Below are 18,426 nucleotides of genomic sequence, written 5' to 3' on the forward strand. Positions count from 1 at the left end.
AGAGAGAGAGAGAGAGAGAGAGAGAGAGAGAGAGAGAGAGAGAGACTTTCTTGTAAAGTGCCTATTCAAGTCTTTGCCTGTTTTTTTTCCTCATTGGCCGACTGATTAAAATTCTAAACATATGAGTTCTTTGTATAATAGTTATATATGTGCAAATGTTTCTCCCATTCTGTGGCAAATTTTAATGGTTTCAAATATTTCAGTCTTGGTGGAGAAGGATAGGAGTTCTTCTCCAATATATGATCAGAAACATATTTAATCATCTTATATTTTACTTTTTTTTTTGCTTTCTACATTATACCTATAATCCACTGGGGTTTATATACAATATGAATTTGTCTTATAACTGGCCATTTTCTGTCGCTTCTGTCTCCGACCAGCAGAAAAGAGTGATGACACAGCGTACTTCTCAAAGCAGTTTATTCAGGAACCTTTCAACATGCAATCAGGCATCTCTCTAAGCAGGAATCTCTCCTAGCCCCCAATCGCAATCCCTTATATAACCCCTCAACCACACCCCATCAGCCCAGTCCGAGTAATCTCAGTTCATTGGCCTTCGTCAAATGGCCTGATCTTGCGTCATGGTGCGCCTGCGCAGCTCTCACGATGGACGAGGCTTATTTTCAGGTGTATGAGGAAGTCAGGTGCAAGTCATAAGACTTGGCTGCAGTCCCAGGCGCCATCTTGGGACTACCGCCACACCCACTCCCCACAATTTTCCTCACCATCATGAATTGTAGATACCTTCTCCTCTTCTAAGCTTTGCAGTATTACCTCTGTTATTAATTAAACATGATTTGGATTATTTTACTATTCTGATTTTGTTGTCCATCTCCACAACTATACAATAATATATCAATTTAGTTTATGTCTTTGCTCCAGTCTCCCTGATCCTCTTCATCTCTCCAGATAATCCACCTTTCACAAACCCTCTTCCTTATGACCTCTTCTCTCTCCTGGGCTTCCTCCTAGATTCATGCCCTACAACAAGTACACACCAACATATTAAGTCTAGAGTCCACATAGTAGAGAAAACATGCAATATTTGTCTCTCTGCATCTGGTTATTTCACTTTAACATAATGATCTTCAATGAATCCATTTCCTAACAAATATCATGATTACTTTTTTATGAACAAATAAAATTTCATTATGAATGTGTACTACATTTTTTTTATCCATTTATCTGTTAATAGACATCTAGGGTGGTCCCATTTTCTAACTATTGTGAATAGTTCAGTAATAAACATGGATATGCAGGTACCTTTGCACTGGTTTTAAAGATTCTATTTTGAAGTAACAATCATTTATGTTCACATGTCAATAACCAAAAAATGTCATATGGTCATACCATTCCTTTAAAAAATAAATAGTATAAACCAGCATATTCCTAATTAGAACTTGTGAGTGACCTAAAGATTACTACACAATCTTAATTTCTTCAGTTTTAGTTTTTGAATAGAATAGAATAGATCTCCTCACCTTCTTGTTCTTTTATGTAAGAGTTTTAACTGTTGAGTGTGGAGGCAGAGGCAGGCAGATCTCTGAGTTAGAGACCAGCCTGGTCTACAGAGCTAGTTCTAGGGCAGCCAATATTACATAGAGAAATCTTGTGAGAAAACAAAACAAAAACAAACAAACAAACAAACAAACAAAAAAACAACAAAAAGTAACCCCAAAAAAGGCCTGGATGCCCTGGAACTTGCCTGGTAGACCAGGCTGGTCTAGAACTCACAGAGATCTGCTTGCCTCTGCTTCCTGAGTGTTGAATTAAAGGCGTGCACCACCACCATCACCCAGACAAACAAGAGTCTTAACTACTCTTTTTCTTCCTTTTTATTTTTTCATTTTAGAATCACCAAGTCATATGTTTAAAAAACTTTATTGATTTGGATTTCAATTGAATTGTAGATAAACTTGAAGAAAATGATTATTTATATTTATATTTATAAAACTAGTCTAATTCATGAACAAAGCCAATGTCTTCAGTTACATTTTAGGAATAAAGACATGTAGATAGACAAACACATAGACATTGCGTTTTTTAAATGTCTTTAAAGAGGTATTACCAGGCAATTAATCACTTCCAGTTCCCACTTCACTTCTGCTTTCTGAATGAAACAGCAGGTTTTACATTTTTCTCATTGCAAAGAAAATCTTGCATGCTTATTCTGGTTTCTCTGAAGACCTGTGGGCACGCAGACCTTCATGCTGTGCTCTCAAGACAGCCATACTTTTATTTAAAAAATTTTATTTGTGTGTGTGTGTGTGTACCACATGCAGGTACGCATGGAGGCCATAAAATGGTATCAGATCTCCTGTAGCTGGAATGCACAGCCTTTGTGGGTGCTGCAAACAAAACTCAGGTCCTATGGAAGAGCAGGAAGTGCTTTTAACCCATTGATCTATCTCAAGCTCTCGATATTAAACACATCATTTAAATAATTTATCCCAAGATACTTATATGTGTACAACAATATCATCTAAAATGTTCTATAAAGGAAGAATTTTTTTCCCCTCAGGTTCAGTCTTTCTATGTAGACCAGCCTGGTTTCAAACCCACCTTCCTCTTGTTTTAGCCTACCAAACAAACTCTGGGTTACAAGTACGTAAAACCAGGCCAAGGGCCCTTTTATTTGTTTTAGCTCATTAAGTATCCTTGCATTTTTACCCCAGAAAACTCTTTGAACGTTGAATTTTTTTATTTATTGTGTATGTGCACACATGTGTATGCACGTGTTTGTGGACATGCACGAGCTGGGGTATGTTGCGTGGAGGCCTAAGGACAACTCTTGAGCGTTTCATCTGTCCTTCCACTTGTGAGTTCTGGAGCCAGAACTCAGGACGTCAGGCTTGTACTGCAAGCACTTTCACCCACCGAACCTTCTTGCCAACTGCCAAGGTTTAACTATTGACTGCGATAGCCAGGCATGGTGGCACACGCCTTTAATCGCAGCACTTGGGAGGCAGAGGCCAGCTTTGTCTACATAATCAGCTCCAGAACAGCCAGGACTACAAAAGAGACCATATCTCAAAAAACAAAACAAAATTTAAAAAACAACAACAAACAAAAAACCCAGCCAAACAAAAACCTGTTAACTGTGGTGATTGCTTTAGTTTGTTATTTTTTGTTTGTTTTAAAGATTTATTTATTTATGTGAGTACATCACTGTCTTTAGATACGCCAGAAGAGGGCATCAGGTCCTATTACAGATGGTTGTGAGCCACCATGTGGTTGCTGGGAATTGAACTCAGAATCTCTGGAAGAGAAGTCAGTGCTCTTAACCCCTGAGCCATCTCTCCAGCCCTGTTGCTATTGTTGTTAACATCTTTTATAAGGTTAGGGAAGCTTCCCTGTATTCCTGTATTCATTAAGAAGTCATATAGAAACGCATGCTGCTTTATCCCTAAGTCTATAGATATGTCAAATTATATTGGTTGTATTTAACCTTAAATCAACATTGCATTCTTAATTTAAACCCAATGTGGTCATTGTATTGGTTTTTTCCTCTTTTTTATCAGTTTACTAATGTTTTATTATGGCTTCCATCTACATTCCTTACAGCTTTCCCTTTATAATAGCCTTGTATGGGCTTAGACTTGTAAGATCATTTAGGAAGTTCTTCTATTTTCTCAGTGATTGTGAGATTAGAGTGGGGCTGGCAAGATGGCTCAGCTCTTCGGAGCACTTGTTGCTCTGCCAGTGAACCTGAATTCAGTTCTTAGCACCCATGTTAGCTGGCTCACCACCCCTTTTTACCTGAGCTGTAGAAGAGCCATGATCCTCTTCTGGCCTCTGTATTCATCTACTCATGTGTGGCATACACACACTCAGACAGAAATTCACAAAGTAAATTTATACTTTAGAAGTACAACAATACTTGGTTTGTTTGTTTGTTTGTTTGTTTTTTGAGACAGGGTTTCTCTGTATATCCCTGGCTGTCCTGGGACTCACTCTGTAGACCAGGCTGCCCTTGAACTCACATATCCACCTGCCTCTGCCTCCCAAGTGTTGGGATTAGATTAAAGGTGTGTGTCACCACTGCCCGGCTTCACGACAATAGTTTCTTTTTTGAATTTTCCACTGAGGTAATTTAGTACTGTATCTGTCTTTAGGGAAGATATTAAAATTAGCAAACTGAGCATGATGGCATCCAGCTGTAATCCCAGCACTTGGGGATACAAACAGAAGGATCAGAAGTTTGAACTTATCTTCAGGTACATAGTTCAAGACCAGATTAGCAACATGAGTCCCTGTCTCAAACAAAAAGCCCCAGAAATTATTTAAAATTGCAGTTTAATTTTTTAAATATATATAGGACTGTTTAGATTTTTGCCATATTTAATGGATTGTATTTTATAGAAATTTATCTAAAATTTTGTACTTAAATTTTTTTTTTTTTTTTTTTTTTTTTTGCCGGGGGGTGGTGGCATATGCCTTTAATCCCAGCACTTGGGAGGCAAAGGCAGGCGGATTTCTGAGTTCGAGGCCAGCCTGGTCTACAAAGTGAGTTTCAGGACAGCCAGGGCTACACAGAGAAACCCTGTCTCGAAAATAAACAAACAAACAAACAAAGTTCCTTTTAAAAAAGATTTATTTATTTATTTATTTTATGTATATGGGTACACTATAGCAGTCTTCAGACACACCAGAAGAGGGCATCAGACCTCATTACAGATGACTGTGAGCCACCATGTGGTTGCTGGGAATTGAACTCAGAACCTCTGGAAGAGCATTCAGTGCTCTTAACCACTGAGCCATCTCTCCAGCCCCAACTGTAAGTTCTTAACATGCATGTTAAAAATTGTTTTTATCATTTTTATTACTTACTCTTTGAAAATTTCCTTTTACTTTGTATGTATGAGTGTTTTATTTACACATATGTCTGTGTACCACATTCATGTAGTGCTGGAAGAGACCAGAAGAAGGTAGTGGATCCTCTGGAACTGGAGTTATAACAAGTTGTGAGCCACCTTGTGGTTGCTGGGACTGAAGCCGGGGGCCACTAGAAGAGCAGCCAAGTGTCCTTGCTCTGAGACACCTCTCCAGCTGTCTTTACTTATATTTTCATACTGATCAGGTCTTTAGTGATATGTGTCCTTTTGCTCTGTTTGGAGATCAGTAGCACCTCTTCCATGTTTTCCCACTGGCTCCTGTCTCGGGCTCATCCTTTGGGGAAACACCTTTTCAAGACCCTCTTTATTGTATCTTAAATTACTCATATCTATTTTTTTCAAATGTTTTCTTTTTGCTTTTTAAAAGCTTCTTGAAATAGGTGCTTAATTCATGATTTTTTTGTGATTTTTTTATTCTTTGCCTTTATTTGGACTGCAAACATAAAATTAATTATGCATATGTCTTGATTTGTAATGATCTGTACTCATTATTGTTCCAAAGTGTTTTCCCCAGTTTTCCTTCATCCTTGTGTGTGTGTATGTGTTTGTGTGTGTGTATGTGTGTGTCCGAGCAGGACACGTGTATGTTAAGAGTCTCACTCTGTAACCTTGGCTGGCCTGGAATTCACTTTATAAACCAGGCAGAGAACTCATCTGCCCCTGCCTCCCCAGTGCTGGGATTAAAGGCATATGCACCATGCCCAGTTCCTTTTTTTCCAAGATATTCAAATTTAAAGTTTGTTTGAGAAGATATGCTGTTTGTCTGAAGACTTTATAAAAACCTATTTTGAGAGACAATGAAATACAATCCCAGCACTTGAAAGACAGTGAATTTGAGGCCAGCCTGGGATACAGAGCAAGAACATGTTTCAAAAAGCAAAGGAAAAATGTATTGTATTTTGAGATATTTGTTGTTTGTCAAACAATATATTGTTAGCCTTTTAAAAATTGAAGATAAAACATCCCATTTGTCTTTTCTTACACCTTTATTGGGATATGATTCACAGAAGATACAATCTATTCATTTGTATAATTCCATGCTCTTACATGGCTGTGCAAATGTTGCATTTCCAGTTGTAGAACGTTTCATTTCCAAATAAGAAACCTTGTACCCTGTAGCAGTCAGTTCTATTGCCTTTAAACTAGAAACTGTGGGGGTCAGTTTTGGCTTGGCTCTGTTTTCTGCTCAAGGAGGGAGGTGGTCTTAGATTACTCCTACTGCTTTGATTCTTATTGTTTCTGTTTGTTTTATACGCTGCCATTACTGGATGTCCATTATTGGAATCTCTGTTCACCAGCTACTGTCAGAAGTGCTTTTTGTGGAAAAACAGCTATCTACCTCTATAAGAGAAACCGTGCACATAAGACCCTGTGTCTTCTCCAAGGGAAATGGCTTTATTTTCAGAAAATAGAGTTTGTTCTTTTATCTCTTCTTGTTCATCAAATTATTTAGATGGCTGTGCTTTTAAAAGAAAGATAGAAAGAGAATGAGTTAGCATTTTAAATAACTTTTTACATGATCTTTCTGATTTCAGGTATTAATCATGGTGATCTTAATGACCATAACATTTTAGTAGACCTCAGCAAGTCAGCCTCTGGAGATGGTGTGCATCAAGTGTCTGGGATTTTAGACTTCGGTGACATGAGCTATGGCTACTATGTGTTTGAAGTGGCAATCGTCATCATGTACATGATGATTGAAAGCACAAACCCTATACAAGTAGGAGGTCACATCCTCGCAGGGTTTGAAAGTGTGATCCCCCTGACGGCTATAGAGAGGCAGGCTTTGTTTTTACTTGTATGCAGTCGTTTTAGCCAGTCTCTCGTCATGGCTGCATACTCCTGCCAGCTGTACCCAGAGAACAAAGAGTACCTCATGATTACAGCCAAAACCGGATGGAAGCATTTACAGCAGCTGTTCGACATGGGCCAGAAAGCCGTAGAAGAAATCTGGTTCGAAACTGCCAAGTCCTATGAATCTGGGATATCCATGTGACTGCCGCGGTAAAAAAAATTAAACCGCTCAAAACTCCCCGGTGGTGCACATGCGCTTGGCGCTATGCACTCACAATGTTCTGGATTCCCGAGTGAAAGACACACATGCACAGCCTTATTTTTAATATGCCCTAAGCAGGTCAATTGCCGGGCCACTCCCTAACTCCACTTGGTTAACGCACACTCCACTTCAATATTCCTGAGTTATTACTTACTAAAATCTATATTTTATCTTTGCTGCCCTGGACCTGGCTGGGCAGCCCTCTTGGACAGCTTTCCCCCTGCACCTACATGTCGGCAGTCTTTCCCTTCTGTATCTTTCTGGCGTGGTCCGACTCCTATGCCCCTCTTGTGGCCGAATCTTCTCTTCCTACTCTCTTTGTCTCTTCCCAGGAATCCTAAAGTCCCACCTCTGTCTCTGCCCAGTCATTGGCCGCTGGTAATTTTATTGACAAGTCAAAAACTAACTGGGGACAGGCTTCCTTTAGTCCTAAGTGTGGGACACTGCAAACAGGTATTTTTGGTAACATAATTAGCATGAGAACACAAGCCGTTACAAGTGACCTTAGAAAAGCTTGTGTTAATTAAAACCCAGTTGGCCTAGAACAAATTTATGAAGGATTTTTTGTGCAGAGTTAAAACTAAAATGGTAAAACAGATCCATTCTCACTGGGCAGTGGTGGCGCATGCCTTTAATCCCAGCGCTTGAGAGGCAGAGGCAGGCGGATTTCTGAGTTCGAGGCCAGCCTGGTCTACAGAGTGAGTTCCAGGACAGCCAGAGCTATACAGAGAAACCCTGTCTCGAAAAACAAAACAAAAAAACAAAACACAGCCATTCTAAATATGAACTGGTGAAGGAAGATCTGGTTTTTACAGCGATCTTTGGACCATCTTTTACTCTTAAGAAAGTACTACATGATGAACCCTTGCCTAGTATGCAAGGCCCGGGTTCAACCTCAGCACTACAGAAACAAGGAAATCCACACAAGTACCACCCAAGTAAGCATGTCTCTGTGCAGGTCATGCTTGCCTTTTACAAGAAACACACATGATGATACATGATTTGTCATCAGTCTCCAAAGATCGATTCTCATCCTTAGGTCAATGATTTTTAAACTTTGAAAAGAATGTATAGCTATATTAATTTTGTTTGTTTGTTTGTTTTTGAGGCAGGGTTTCTTGGCTGCCCTGGAACTCTCAAATTCACAGAGATCCAATTGCCTCTGCCTCTCAAATGCTAGAATTAAAGGCATCTACCAACGCACACATATTCACATATTTTAAATAATCCACATATTTTAAATACCTAACCTATACATCGATAACTCTATGAATTCTTCCTTAATCTCACCTGTCAAGAATTGAGGTCTTTCTGTCTTTTTTTTTTTTTTTTTTTTTTTTTTTTTTTTTTTTTTTGCATTTCACTGTTACCTGCATATTGTTGTACAGTCATCTATCTTGTAAGTTACCATGACACAGACCATGAGAAACTTAAATATGTAGCTTACACATCACTAATTCTGTAGACTCTTAATCTCACCTCTCTAGAAGTGAGGCATTCTATCTTTTTTGTGGTATTTCACTCTTACCTGCTGATGGTTGGTTGTACAGTTATCTATCCTGTAAATTGACATGGCACAGCCATGAAAAACTTACATCCGGGTGTCTCTTCTTGCCCCTCTGATAGTGCCTTCCCCACAGAAAAGTCTTTGGACACATTTACAAAATGAATGCATGCAAGAAGAAAGACATGAAGCCCTCGGGAAAACACTAGAGGGAGTCCTGAGAAAAACTTGTTTGGGAGAGTAGCTGCAAACAGAACTCCAGACACAAGTACACTGAAGCAAATGTAGGCATCCAGGCAAGGCCATTATCCAGGACACCAGCAAGGCTCCTGGGCAGTTAGGGCTTACTATGCTCTTCAGGCTGGTCTTAAACATCGTGGCTCCCAAGATCCTCCTGTTCAGCCTCCCAATGCAGAGACTATAGTGATACACCATTCTGCCTGGCCCCACATGTTCTTTGTTCTTATAACTAATGATTGCCTTTTTATAGGATTCTGTAAAAATGCAGCTCATTGCATATTTGGCTTAAGTTTTATCTCAGTATTTCCTTTACTGACTCCTTTTCATGTCTCTCTAGTCTAAGTGGCTATTTACTTATTCTTGTAGGTTGGGATTTTTTTTTTTCTTTTCTGTTTTGAGACTGGATTCCACTGTGTTGTCCATACTGGAATCAAGCTGTCACATGGTTATCCTGGACTCACATGATAATCCTGCCCGTGCAACCCAGTAGCTAGGACTGTAGGCATGCACAGACCACTCACTGCATTCTTTTGTTCAACCACATGCTTTCTAAAGATGACTCAGGTCTAGACCCCTAGTCATTTATTTAAACATCTTGTTAGTAGTTATCAGTCTATGTGAGTAGGCCTTGATACTATGACTCTTGTCTGATGTCTGCCTGCCTATCTACCTGTCTAAACTTCCCAAACTAGGTATTTCTCTGAATTTACTTATACAGTTTATTTTTAACTTCTCCTTGTCTCCCTTTTCTTTTCCTTTCTCTTTCCTTTTTTTCTTTTCTTAAGTCAAGATAATGTTTGTACTTATCTCAGAGAGTCAATTGTGAGGGTTTTGTAAGAGGCTAATAGCAGCCTCTTAGCATAGACTCTGGCACATAGTAGAGGCATAATAAATAGTTACTAAATAATGGATCATATTCCAGGTTACGCACACTCAAAATATTGGTGTGGCATGCTGCTTGCCCTTCTCACAGTCAGCCATCGAGCCCTGCTGCTTTCACAAATCAGGATTTTAGGTTAACAAAACTGGAGCAGTTTTGTCTTTCCTGCTTCATTACTTTTTCAGTAGAATATACTATAATACAATGGTATTGAATGTTATTTTACATGCACTACCTCATTTAATCCAGAATAGAATCACAAAGATATTCTGATGATTAATCTCCATTTTTAAATAAAGAAATAGAGCCTTTAAAAGCTGATTTATTGCTTTAGAAGGGAGCCCAGGCTTAGATCTTGAATTAGGTCTTTGGGCTGTTACCCCTGTTCCTAATCACTACAAAATCCCATCCTTCTGCCTTTCCTTCCTTGTTTTTACACACTCACCCCCCCACACACACATGGGGGCAGTACATGAGATCATTCACATGTGAAACACTTAGGATACTCATATTTAAGGTTTTTATTTAAGTTGGCCAATCAGGACCAGAAAAATGGGCTGGAACTTGGGTCTCATTCCAAATCAGTGTTTATCCTGTTATACAATGGAACTCTGCAAGTTTCTCTTGATTGTTCTTGCTAAGAGAGATTCTCCACTAAATTCCTACTGCAAATATTGCTAATTCCTGTTTGAAATTAAATATATGCTGCATTGTATGGATATTTTATTTTTTGGTCTTTTTTTTTTTCTCTCTCTCTCATTTTTAAAACAGTCTCACTATATATCCCTGGCTGGCTAGGAATTTACAGGGCAAACCAGGTCCTGACTACAGGCCAGGTCCAGTCTACATGCAACTAAATTTCTAAGCTTCCCCCTTTAAGAAACCCAGATCCAACCGTTTTGCCTACACAGAAGACAAAGGCCCACTAGCTCTTCAAACCCCAACATAGGCACAGAAACTAGGTAAGATTGGAAAGGAGAAATGGATGAAGAGAAGTCTTTTTTTCGTTTTTTCTTTTGTCTGAGACAGGGTTTCTCTGTGTAGCCCTGGCTGTCCTGGAACTCACTCTGTAGACCAGGCTGGCCTCGAACTCAGAAATCCGCCTGCCTCAGCCTCCCGAGTGCTGGGATTAAAGGCGTGCGCCACCACTGCCCGGCGAAGAGAAGTCTTAAACTTGGAACGAAAGTTATCCCAATTAAAGAGTTGGATCTGAGAAAGGAGAAAATGAGGCTAAGAGGAAGAACAAAGGAAAGACTGTTAAGGGGCAAGACTGGAAGAGTAAACGATTTGGTTTGTCTATACAGATGCTACTCTGGCCTCCGTTGGAATGGTACAGAAGAGAAAACGAAAGTGGGTGCAAAGCGTAGGAGGAATCTGGTTCCACTCTCCACAGTATAGACGCTTCCCTCCTCCCTCCAGTCCTCCTCTAACACAGACCGCAGCCAAAGCCGAGGTTGTGCTTCTGCACAGTCCACGTGGGCAGACTGAACCCGCCCCGCCACTGGGAGAACTTCCGCGTCCTCCCGCCCCGCCCCGCCCCCTCGCAGTCCTGCGCACGCGCGGGAGCCATATTCGCCGCGGATGCTTGGCCATCCGGGTTGGTTTTTCTCCAGCTGAGTAAAGAGGCGCTGATCTGCACCCTCACCGTCTTCTTCTGGTGAGGCTCAGTCCTTTAGGGGCCGCGGAGTCGAGGTGTCTGTCTCCCGGGCGGGGGCCATCTGCGTGGAGACCACGGCCCAGGCCCGCGGCCGCCACCGAGGAGCCGTGGGCACGATGACTTTGCACCCGCCTCCTCGGTGACCGGCCTGCCAGGGACTGGTCCCCGCCGGCCGCCGTCGGGTATCCCCGCGGGGCCTTGAGACCCACCGGGCCGGTGTGACGGGTGGGGGCGGCTGCGGCCCAGAGAGACAATTCCGGAAAGTGGCGCTGCGGGGGAAAGTCCAAATCTTGTAGCGCCGGCGCCAGGCGTGGAGGTAGCTGTGTTCACAGTCGAATCCGAAACCCGCCGTGGCCTCCGGGCTGCTGTGCTCAGGGCCACCTTTCTGTTTCTCCTACGTGTTGGAACCGACTCCTGGCAGGTTAGCTCTCCTTAGGCCTGACGACTCTTCTAAAATGTCACTTCCCGTGGTCCTTGAGTCCAGCCCGTCGGTGAAGCGATCTTGAGTAAGATAAAGGTGTTTTCTATCACCTGGGCGCGCAGACCCTTCAAATGTCTGTTTAGCTTCCCAGCCACGATGCCTTCCTTATATCCCATAGGAATTGAACTGCCATTTTTCTACTAAGGCAGAATTTCCATTGCTGTCTTTCAAAGAAACGGAAATGAGTACCAGGTTTACCACCTAACCCCTACACCCCCAAATTTAGGATCATGTGAATTATCCACTTTGTTAACCATTCTCAGCGTGCTCTACTTGGAATGCCTTTCCTTCACCCCTTCCCAATTCTTTTTCTTTGACTTGAGGCTTTTCAACGTACCTTCGCCTCTCCCACCTCTAATTTACTCTCATTATCTGTATTGGTTTCCTAAAATCTTACTTGCTGTCGATTCCGCTTTCCCTCCCCACCCTCAATTTCTCTTCCATGTTGCTTTATAATCTGTGTCTGTCATATCTGGCTGCTAGATTCTGAGCTTTTTCAGGATACCATGGTTTACCTTTATTGTGGTGGCCCAACATCTGTATAGTTCCCAGTGGTGGTGCGGTTCATGTTAGCTGGGTGATGGTGTGGATCAAATGGTATTAACAGTGGAAGACACTTCTTAAAATTGTGGGGTGTTTTTGTTTTTAATGATCCTGTTTTCTTTTCACAGGAATCAACATAAAGTTCAGAAACCATGGTGAGTTCATGACACGTTTCCTTTAACTTTTGCCTGGGAACATTACGGGCTTGTTTGAAGCGCACAGCCTGACATGGATGAAAGTGAAACCAAAGGGGTAGAGGGAGTTGAATGGGGTCTTCCCTCTTCTTCCCACTGAACTCAGCACCAGGGTGTCATTGTATCCGATGCATGGGCATCCGGAAGTTAGCTTATGTCAGTGAACAGGCATCATCTCTGTTTTTCCTTTGCAGTCTCGAAGATATGACTCCAGGACCACAATATTTTCTCCAGAAGGTAAATTAGAAGATTTAGCCTGCTCCAAAGAAGGTTGGGGCGTTTTGTTGTCGTTGTTGCTTTAAGGAGTATGTTTTTAGTGTTGGGGTCTAGTGTGACGTTTAGCTACACACATTTTGGAGTTAACTTCATTCCTTTGGTTCTTGGAGATAACTTGTCACCAGGTTGATTACGCCATGCATTGTGGGCGAGTGAATGCAGGGCTGTTGATGCCAGCCTACCTTGTGTCATTGCTGATTGCTCTCAGATGAGCGGTGCAAGAGCGAGAGGAACCGTGGTGTCCCACTGTTTTGTAGGTCGCTTGTACCAAGTGGAATATGCCATGGAAGCCATTGGACATGCAGGCACCTGTTTGGGGATTTTAGCCAATGATGGAGTTTTGCTTGCAGCGGAGAGGCGCAACATCCACAAGCTTCTTGATGAAGTCTTCTTTTCTGAGAAAATTTATAAACTTAACGAGTAAGTGAGATCATGGGGAAGAGTTTGAACTATTGCACTTGACAGCGTACGCAGGATTTGCATATTTAGGGAGGGATCTTCTATGTGAGGTGGTAGAACTGAAATGAGCAGTTTTATTATTTTTCTTGTAAAAATTTGTGTATTTGCTTTATTTTGCTTGACATCTCCTTGCAGCCCATTATGTCTCAGTTCATTATGTGTATAATTCACTTGAAGTGCAAAGATAAACACTTGGTGCAAAGTAGCATTGTGCAGTGATAAAAGTATGTATGTATTTTCTGGCCACACAGATTTGGTTTAAAATCTAAAGTCCACTGATAGAAGGTGCTACACCTATTACCTAACTTCTCGAGGATTAGAGTGGTTATGGGAATCGAATGGAACAGAATAGTGAAATAAACTAACACAGTGCCGCCATGTAAAGCAGGCCCTCAGGACGCCGTTCAGAATGGCACGCAGGATTTCTGTACAGTTATCCTGACTCTACCAAAGAACAAGGCTCGTGGAGATCTGACTCAGTTCAGCCACGGGGTGCAGTCTCATTCTGTTCAGTTTGAGTGCTTGGAGCTGTCTGTGGAATTTGGTTGTTGGTGGAAGACTGGCTGTGCTATATAGAGACTTTGCCATCAGTGGTAGGCCGGCTGAAGACTTGGCACTGGGGCCTAGTTAATTATTTGTTTATGTATTACAGCTTTGGATGTGTTCACCAAGCGTACTGACCACTCTCACAACCTAGTCTTACCTTCCCATCTCCCACCCTTCTCCCCACAAATATTTATGTCTGTCTGTTTTGATTCACTGGCATTACCAGGGCCATCTGTGTGAGAGCTGCCTGCTGGAGTCTGGTGGGCTCAGCAGTGTGTACATATAGCCAAGAACAGTGAGTCTTTCCCAGAATCTACCAGTAACCAATAGGTCCTATATAAGGGGTAGGGTCCTATGAGCTACTCTTGGCTAATTATTGACAGGGCTGGTCTTGTCGGTGCCCAAACTAGTTGTAAGCTTGTGACTTCACTTGTCAGATCTAGAGAACGTGCTCTGCCGCCCTTACTCTGTCTCCTCTCTTAAGTAGTTGGCAGCTCCTTTCCCACAACGTTCACAGACCTTAGAGAGGGAGTGGTTGGTCTGAGTGGCATCCTTAGGACTGTCTCACACTCTCATTTATTTCCTGTGTTATGGGAAGCCATGAGTCTGCACTATAGCATCCATTGTAAGTTGGGGCTTCTCTGATTAAAGAGGGGATCCACTTCTGTCTGGGCGTAAAGTGTAGGTATTTAGAAGGCAGTTGGGTTCTGTGTTCATTGGCCCTCAGAAGTGCACTTCCTGCAAGGGCCTTTGGTACTCCCCTCACATAGTATCACCCTCCCTAGTCACATTAGTCTCTACCCAGCGACTTGTGTCGGCTTGTTTAGGCATAGTCAGTGCAGATGTCTACACTATAGAGAGCCAGGGAAGGCTTTGGGGAACAGGCAGAAAGCGGGTACGTGCCTAGGCAAATTTTGAACTTACCACTCTCACCCCTACACCTGTCAGGCCAGGCATGGCGAGTTAGACCCTAACATGTGGAAGTGGTCTGGCTTCTGTACTTGATGTTCCTTCTCTTGCTGTTTCCAGAGAGCAGTAATCAATACATCTGTTATTGTTCTGGCTGCATTTGTTTATCATTTATGCTGAATGACACTAGGTAAACATTTCCAGAGAAGATGCTATTTTCATCGCAAAGCTGTTGAATCCCTAATAGATCTAGGTGTTTTATATCACTTAGAAATTCTCTGACAAGCATCTTCCCTGCTTATAGTGACTTTTTTTTTTCCCTTCTAGGGACATGGCTTGCAGCGTGGCAGGCATAACATCTGATGCTAACGTTCTGACTAATGAGCTAAGGCTCATTGCTCAACGGTAAGGACGGAAATCGTGTAGCACTCAGCATGTCTCCAAGGAAAGCTTTTCCTTTCATATATATTCTCTACAAAGAGCATCTTCTTGCATTGTATATATTTTAGAGAAGCCTGTTTAATATGTCAATCTCTTTACTTTAGGTACTTATTACAGTATCAGGAGCCAATTCCCTGTGAGCAGTTGGTTACAGCACTGTGTGATATCAAACAGGCGTATACACAGTTTGGAGGTACTGAGTTTTTTTGGAAATTTTCTGAAAACTGAAAACATTTTATGAAGAATAAACTTTTTACTTTGTTTTGTTCTGCTTTAAGGTTTGTTAAGGTTGTTTTGTTGTTGTTGGATTTATTTTGGTTTTAGATTTTTTAAACATTTTATTTATTTATTTATTTATTTATTTTCGAGACAGGGTTTCTTTGTTTAGCCCTGGCTGTCTTGGAACTTGCTCTATAAACCAGACTGACCTCAAACTTACAGAGATCCACCTGCCTCTGCATCTCAAGTGCTGGGCTTAAGGGCATGTGCCACCACCACCTAGCTTTAAAACACATTTTTTAAAAAATATTTTTGTTTTTTGCGAATTTCCTGCAATGAATTTTGATAATATTCACCCACCATTTCCTTCCCTATCTGTCCCCCACTTCTCAGCCCACTCAGCTTCCTGTTCTTTCCCTCCCCTCCCCTTTCCCCTTTTAACTCCTTCAGTTCAGGTGTGGAACCTGCCCCAGAGCACTGTCACATTACCAAGAGTCACACCCATAAAGAACCTTCCTTCCCCTCCCAGCAGCCCCCATTTGCTGGACACTCTGAGCTGGAGGAGGGGCCTCATGCGCCCTCCCTTCGGGGCTGAGAGTTGGTCTGCCACTGTTCTTGTGGATGTTGTCACAGCTGCTGTGAGCTCATGTGCATGGCGGCTCAGTTGTATTTGGAGAATACTTTCCTTGTCATTCAGCACCTCTGGCTCTTCCAGTCTCTCCCTTCTTCTTCCATGATCCCTGAGTGTTGGAGGAGTGTTCTGGATGTCCCGTGGGAGGAGCACCCTGAAGTCTCTTACTCTACACACTCGTTTGTGACATTCACAGTTTAGCCTGAACTCCTCTGGTGCTCCCTGCAGTCCCGCCACAGCCTCCTGCACACTGGGTGCAGATCGTGCCTGCTTCACTGGCAAGGCTGCTTCCACGTGTCAGTTGGCAGCTTCACAGATACTCAAGCCTGGAAACAGACTTCTTCCATATTAATGAAGCTCAGCACTGGCCTTCTGTATCCGAATGTCCACCCCAGCCTCAGCCCAGCTCCTAGAGACAGAGTTGGCATTTGTGACTGAGCTTATCTGTGGTGGCCAGAATACAAACCAGTTTTGTGTGCTTCACTTCTCAGAGGCTTGGGCCACGTCCACTGACAGCTCTAAATTGAGATTGTTGGGTTTAAAATTGAAATTATTGATTCTTTTTCTTTGTTAAAGGTAAACGTCCCTTTGGTGTTTCTTTGCTGTATATTGGCTGGGATAAGCACTATGGCTTTCAGCTCTATCAGAGTGACCCAAGTGGAAACTACGGGGGATGGAAAGCCACATGCATTGGGAACAACAGTGCTGTGAGTATTTTCGTGCCACTGTAAAATGTAGTGAAAGGCTAAGAGGACAGTAATGTTAAATAGTGATGTGTGTTAGAGTATCTACCATAGGATTTAACAGCTTCATAACTTCTTCAGTGTGAAGGGAATGCCTGTTTCTAGTGCTACATCTTGATAGTTTGTTGATGCTACCTGTAGCTAAGGGCTAGTTTTCCCTTATAAGTAGTAAGGCCTTATAAGTAGTAGTCAGGCCTTAGTTCTTCTAACCATCCTGTGCCCTCCCTACCATGCGCAGATTGGAAGGAAACTCTGTTGATGTTTTGTTTTTCAGGCAGCTGTGTCAATGTTGAAACAAGACTACAAAGAAGGAGAAATGACTCTGAAGTCAGCGCTTGCTCTGGCTGTTAAGGTGCTAAATAAGACAATGGATGTTAGTAAACTGTCAGCTGAAAAAGGTAATCCTGTGTCCTCCTGCTTTGTCTTAACTGAGGATTGTATTGAATAGCCACAGCCTTAGGTTTTTAATGTGTTTGAGTTCATTGAAGCTGCCACTTAGGGGACACTAAGGACCCTATGTCTCGAATAGATGAGTCTTGATGAACTGTAAAGCCACAGTTCTGCAATATAGGGCAGGCTTAAGGACTTGAGCCTGATTGTAACTCCTGGTTTGGAGATCCTGTGTCAGCAGCTGGCCTTGAACTCAGTGTTAGACCAAAGCTGGCCTCAAACTAGCATTGCTCTTCCCCTGCTTGTTCCCCAGGTGTGTACCACCATGCCTGATGGAAGCTGCTTTTTAGGTCATTTTTTTAAAAAAAGAAATGAGAAAAGTCCATAAAGAAGTGTTGCTTTGTTTAGGATTCCGTCTTGTTTTTCTGGCTAGTTTGTGTGGGTCAGTTAGAACAACTGCCAACCAGATATCAGAGAGACATAAATGTTTTGCTAAGAAAGTTGTTGGGTGAAGAAAAGACCTCTAGGTAAACATCAGGGTGTCACAAGATCAAAGGTGTTGTGTTCCCATAAAAATGTGGGTACATCATAAAGTATAAACCATGGGAGAGTAAGACTCAGGTAGAGAGAACAGCGTAAGCCATGGTGACATGCACTGAGTCCTGCCTCTCATACAAATGTATGTTTGTGTTTTAGTGGAAATCGCCACACTAACAAGAGAGAGTGGGAAGACGGTGATCAGAGTCCTCAAGCAAAAGGAAGTGGAACAGTTGATCAAAAAACATGAAGAGGAAGAAGCTAAGGCTGAGCGGGAGAAGAAAGAAAAAGAACAGAGAGAAAAGGATAAATAGACAGAATCACGGATTTTATAACTCCTTAGAGGCACCAATTCACTTAGGAGCTGTCCTGGCCTTCCACCCCGGAAGTGTTTTCTTGTATTATCTTCCTTACCTTGGCCATCGGGGAAATAGGACATTACATACTGAATTGGGTCCATGTCTGTCCAGTTGGATGCTTTATTGTAATGATGGACATCTTTATAAACATCTTAATCTCAACACATAATTTTTGGAATAAAACTTGGAAAGATTGGTTATGGTGAAAGGATACTTTCTCTGTGGCAACAATTGTTGAGAAGATGCCACGGCTGGGGCTGGAGAAGGGGCTCAGTCATTAAGACAGAGGATCTGACTGAGTTCAGTTTCCAGTGCCCATATTGGGTGGGTCACAGCCACAGCCTGGTCTCCTAGGGGTGGCAATGCCCCTGGCAATCTGCAGTTGTATGTAAACATACACACACACACACACCAGAGACGTAAATAATTAAATAGCAGTGAACAAAAGGTACCAGGGTTGCTAGGG

General features: G+C 42.2%; 2 protein-coding genes across 3 annotated transcripts in view; both read left to right on the forward strand.

Moving 5' to 3' along the window:
* The window catches only part of Hykk (hydroxylysine kinase), a 26,588-nt gene extending 16,294 nt beyond the window's left edge, over positions 1–10,294 (forward strand). Inside the window, exon 5 of the mRNA XM_021172170.2 lies at positions 6,431–10,294. Within this exon, the coding sequence (XP_021027829.1) occupies positions 6,431–6,891 (461 nt within the window). The 3' untranslated portion in view covers positions 6,892–10,294. The remainder of the gene's footprint in view (positions 1–6,430) is intronic.
* An 826-nt stretch (positions 10,295–11,120) lies between these two features.
* Positions 11,121–18,158, forward strand: Psma4 (proteasome subunit alpha 4). 2 transcript variants are annotated; one of them, XM_021172522.2, is made up of 9 exons: positions 11,121–11,232; positions 12,385–12,411; positions 12,645–12,687; positions 12,984–13,146; positions 14,968–15,045; positions 15,186–15,274; positions 16,508–16,638; positions 16,949–17,072; positions 17,761–18,158. In XM_021172522.2, the coding sequence occupies exons 2-9, from the start codon at positions 12,409–12,411 to the stop codon at positions 17,913–17,915; spliced, it is 786 nt and encodes a 261-aa protein (XP_021028181.1). In that variant the 5' UTR covers positions 11,121–11,232; positions 12,385–12,408; the 3' UTR covers positions 17,916–18,158. The 2 variants fall into 2 exon arrangements, with proteins under 2 accessions (XP_021028181.1, XP_021028183.1); XM_021172524.2 differs by lacking the exon at positions 11,121–11,232 and adding an exon at positions 11,471–11,653.
* The last annotated feature ends 268 nt before the right edge of the window (positions 18,159–18,426 follow it).

The sequence above is a fragment of the Mus caroli genome, chromosome 9 (genome assembly GCF_900094665.2).
Source record: "Mus caroli chromosome 9, CAROLI_EIJ_v1.1, whole genome shotgun sequence".
Lineage (NCBI taxonomy): Eukaryota > Metazoa > Chordata > Mammalia > Rodentia > Muridae > Mus > Mus caroli.

Excerpts from the sequence above, each read along its gene's own strand:
- Psma4 (XM_021172522.2), top strand. Across the intron at positions 15,275-16,507 it reads GGCGTATACACAGTTTGGAG|GTAAACGTCCCTTTGGTGTT; the intron begins GTACTGAGTTTT and ends TCTTTGTTAAAG. Across the intron at positions 17,073-17,760 it reads TAAACTGTCAGCTGAAAAAG|TGGAAATCGCCACACTAACA; the intron begins GTAATCCTGTGT and ends TTTGTGTTTTAG.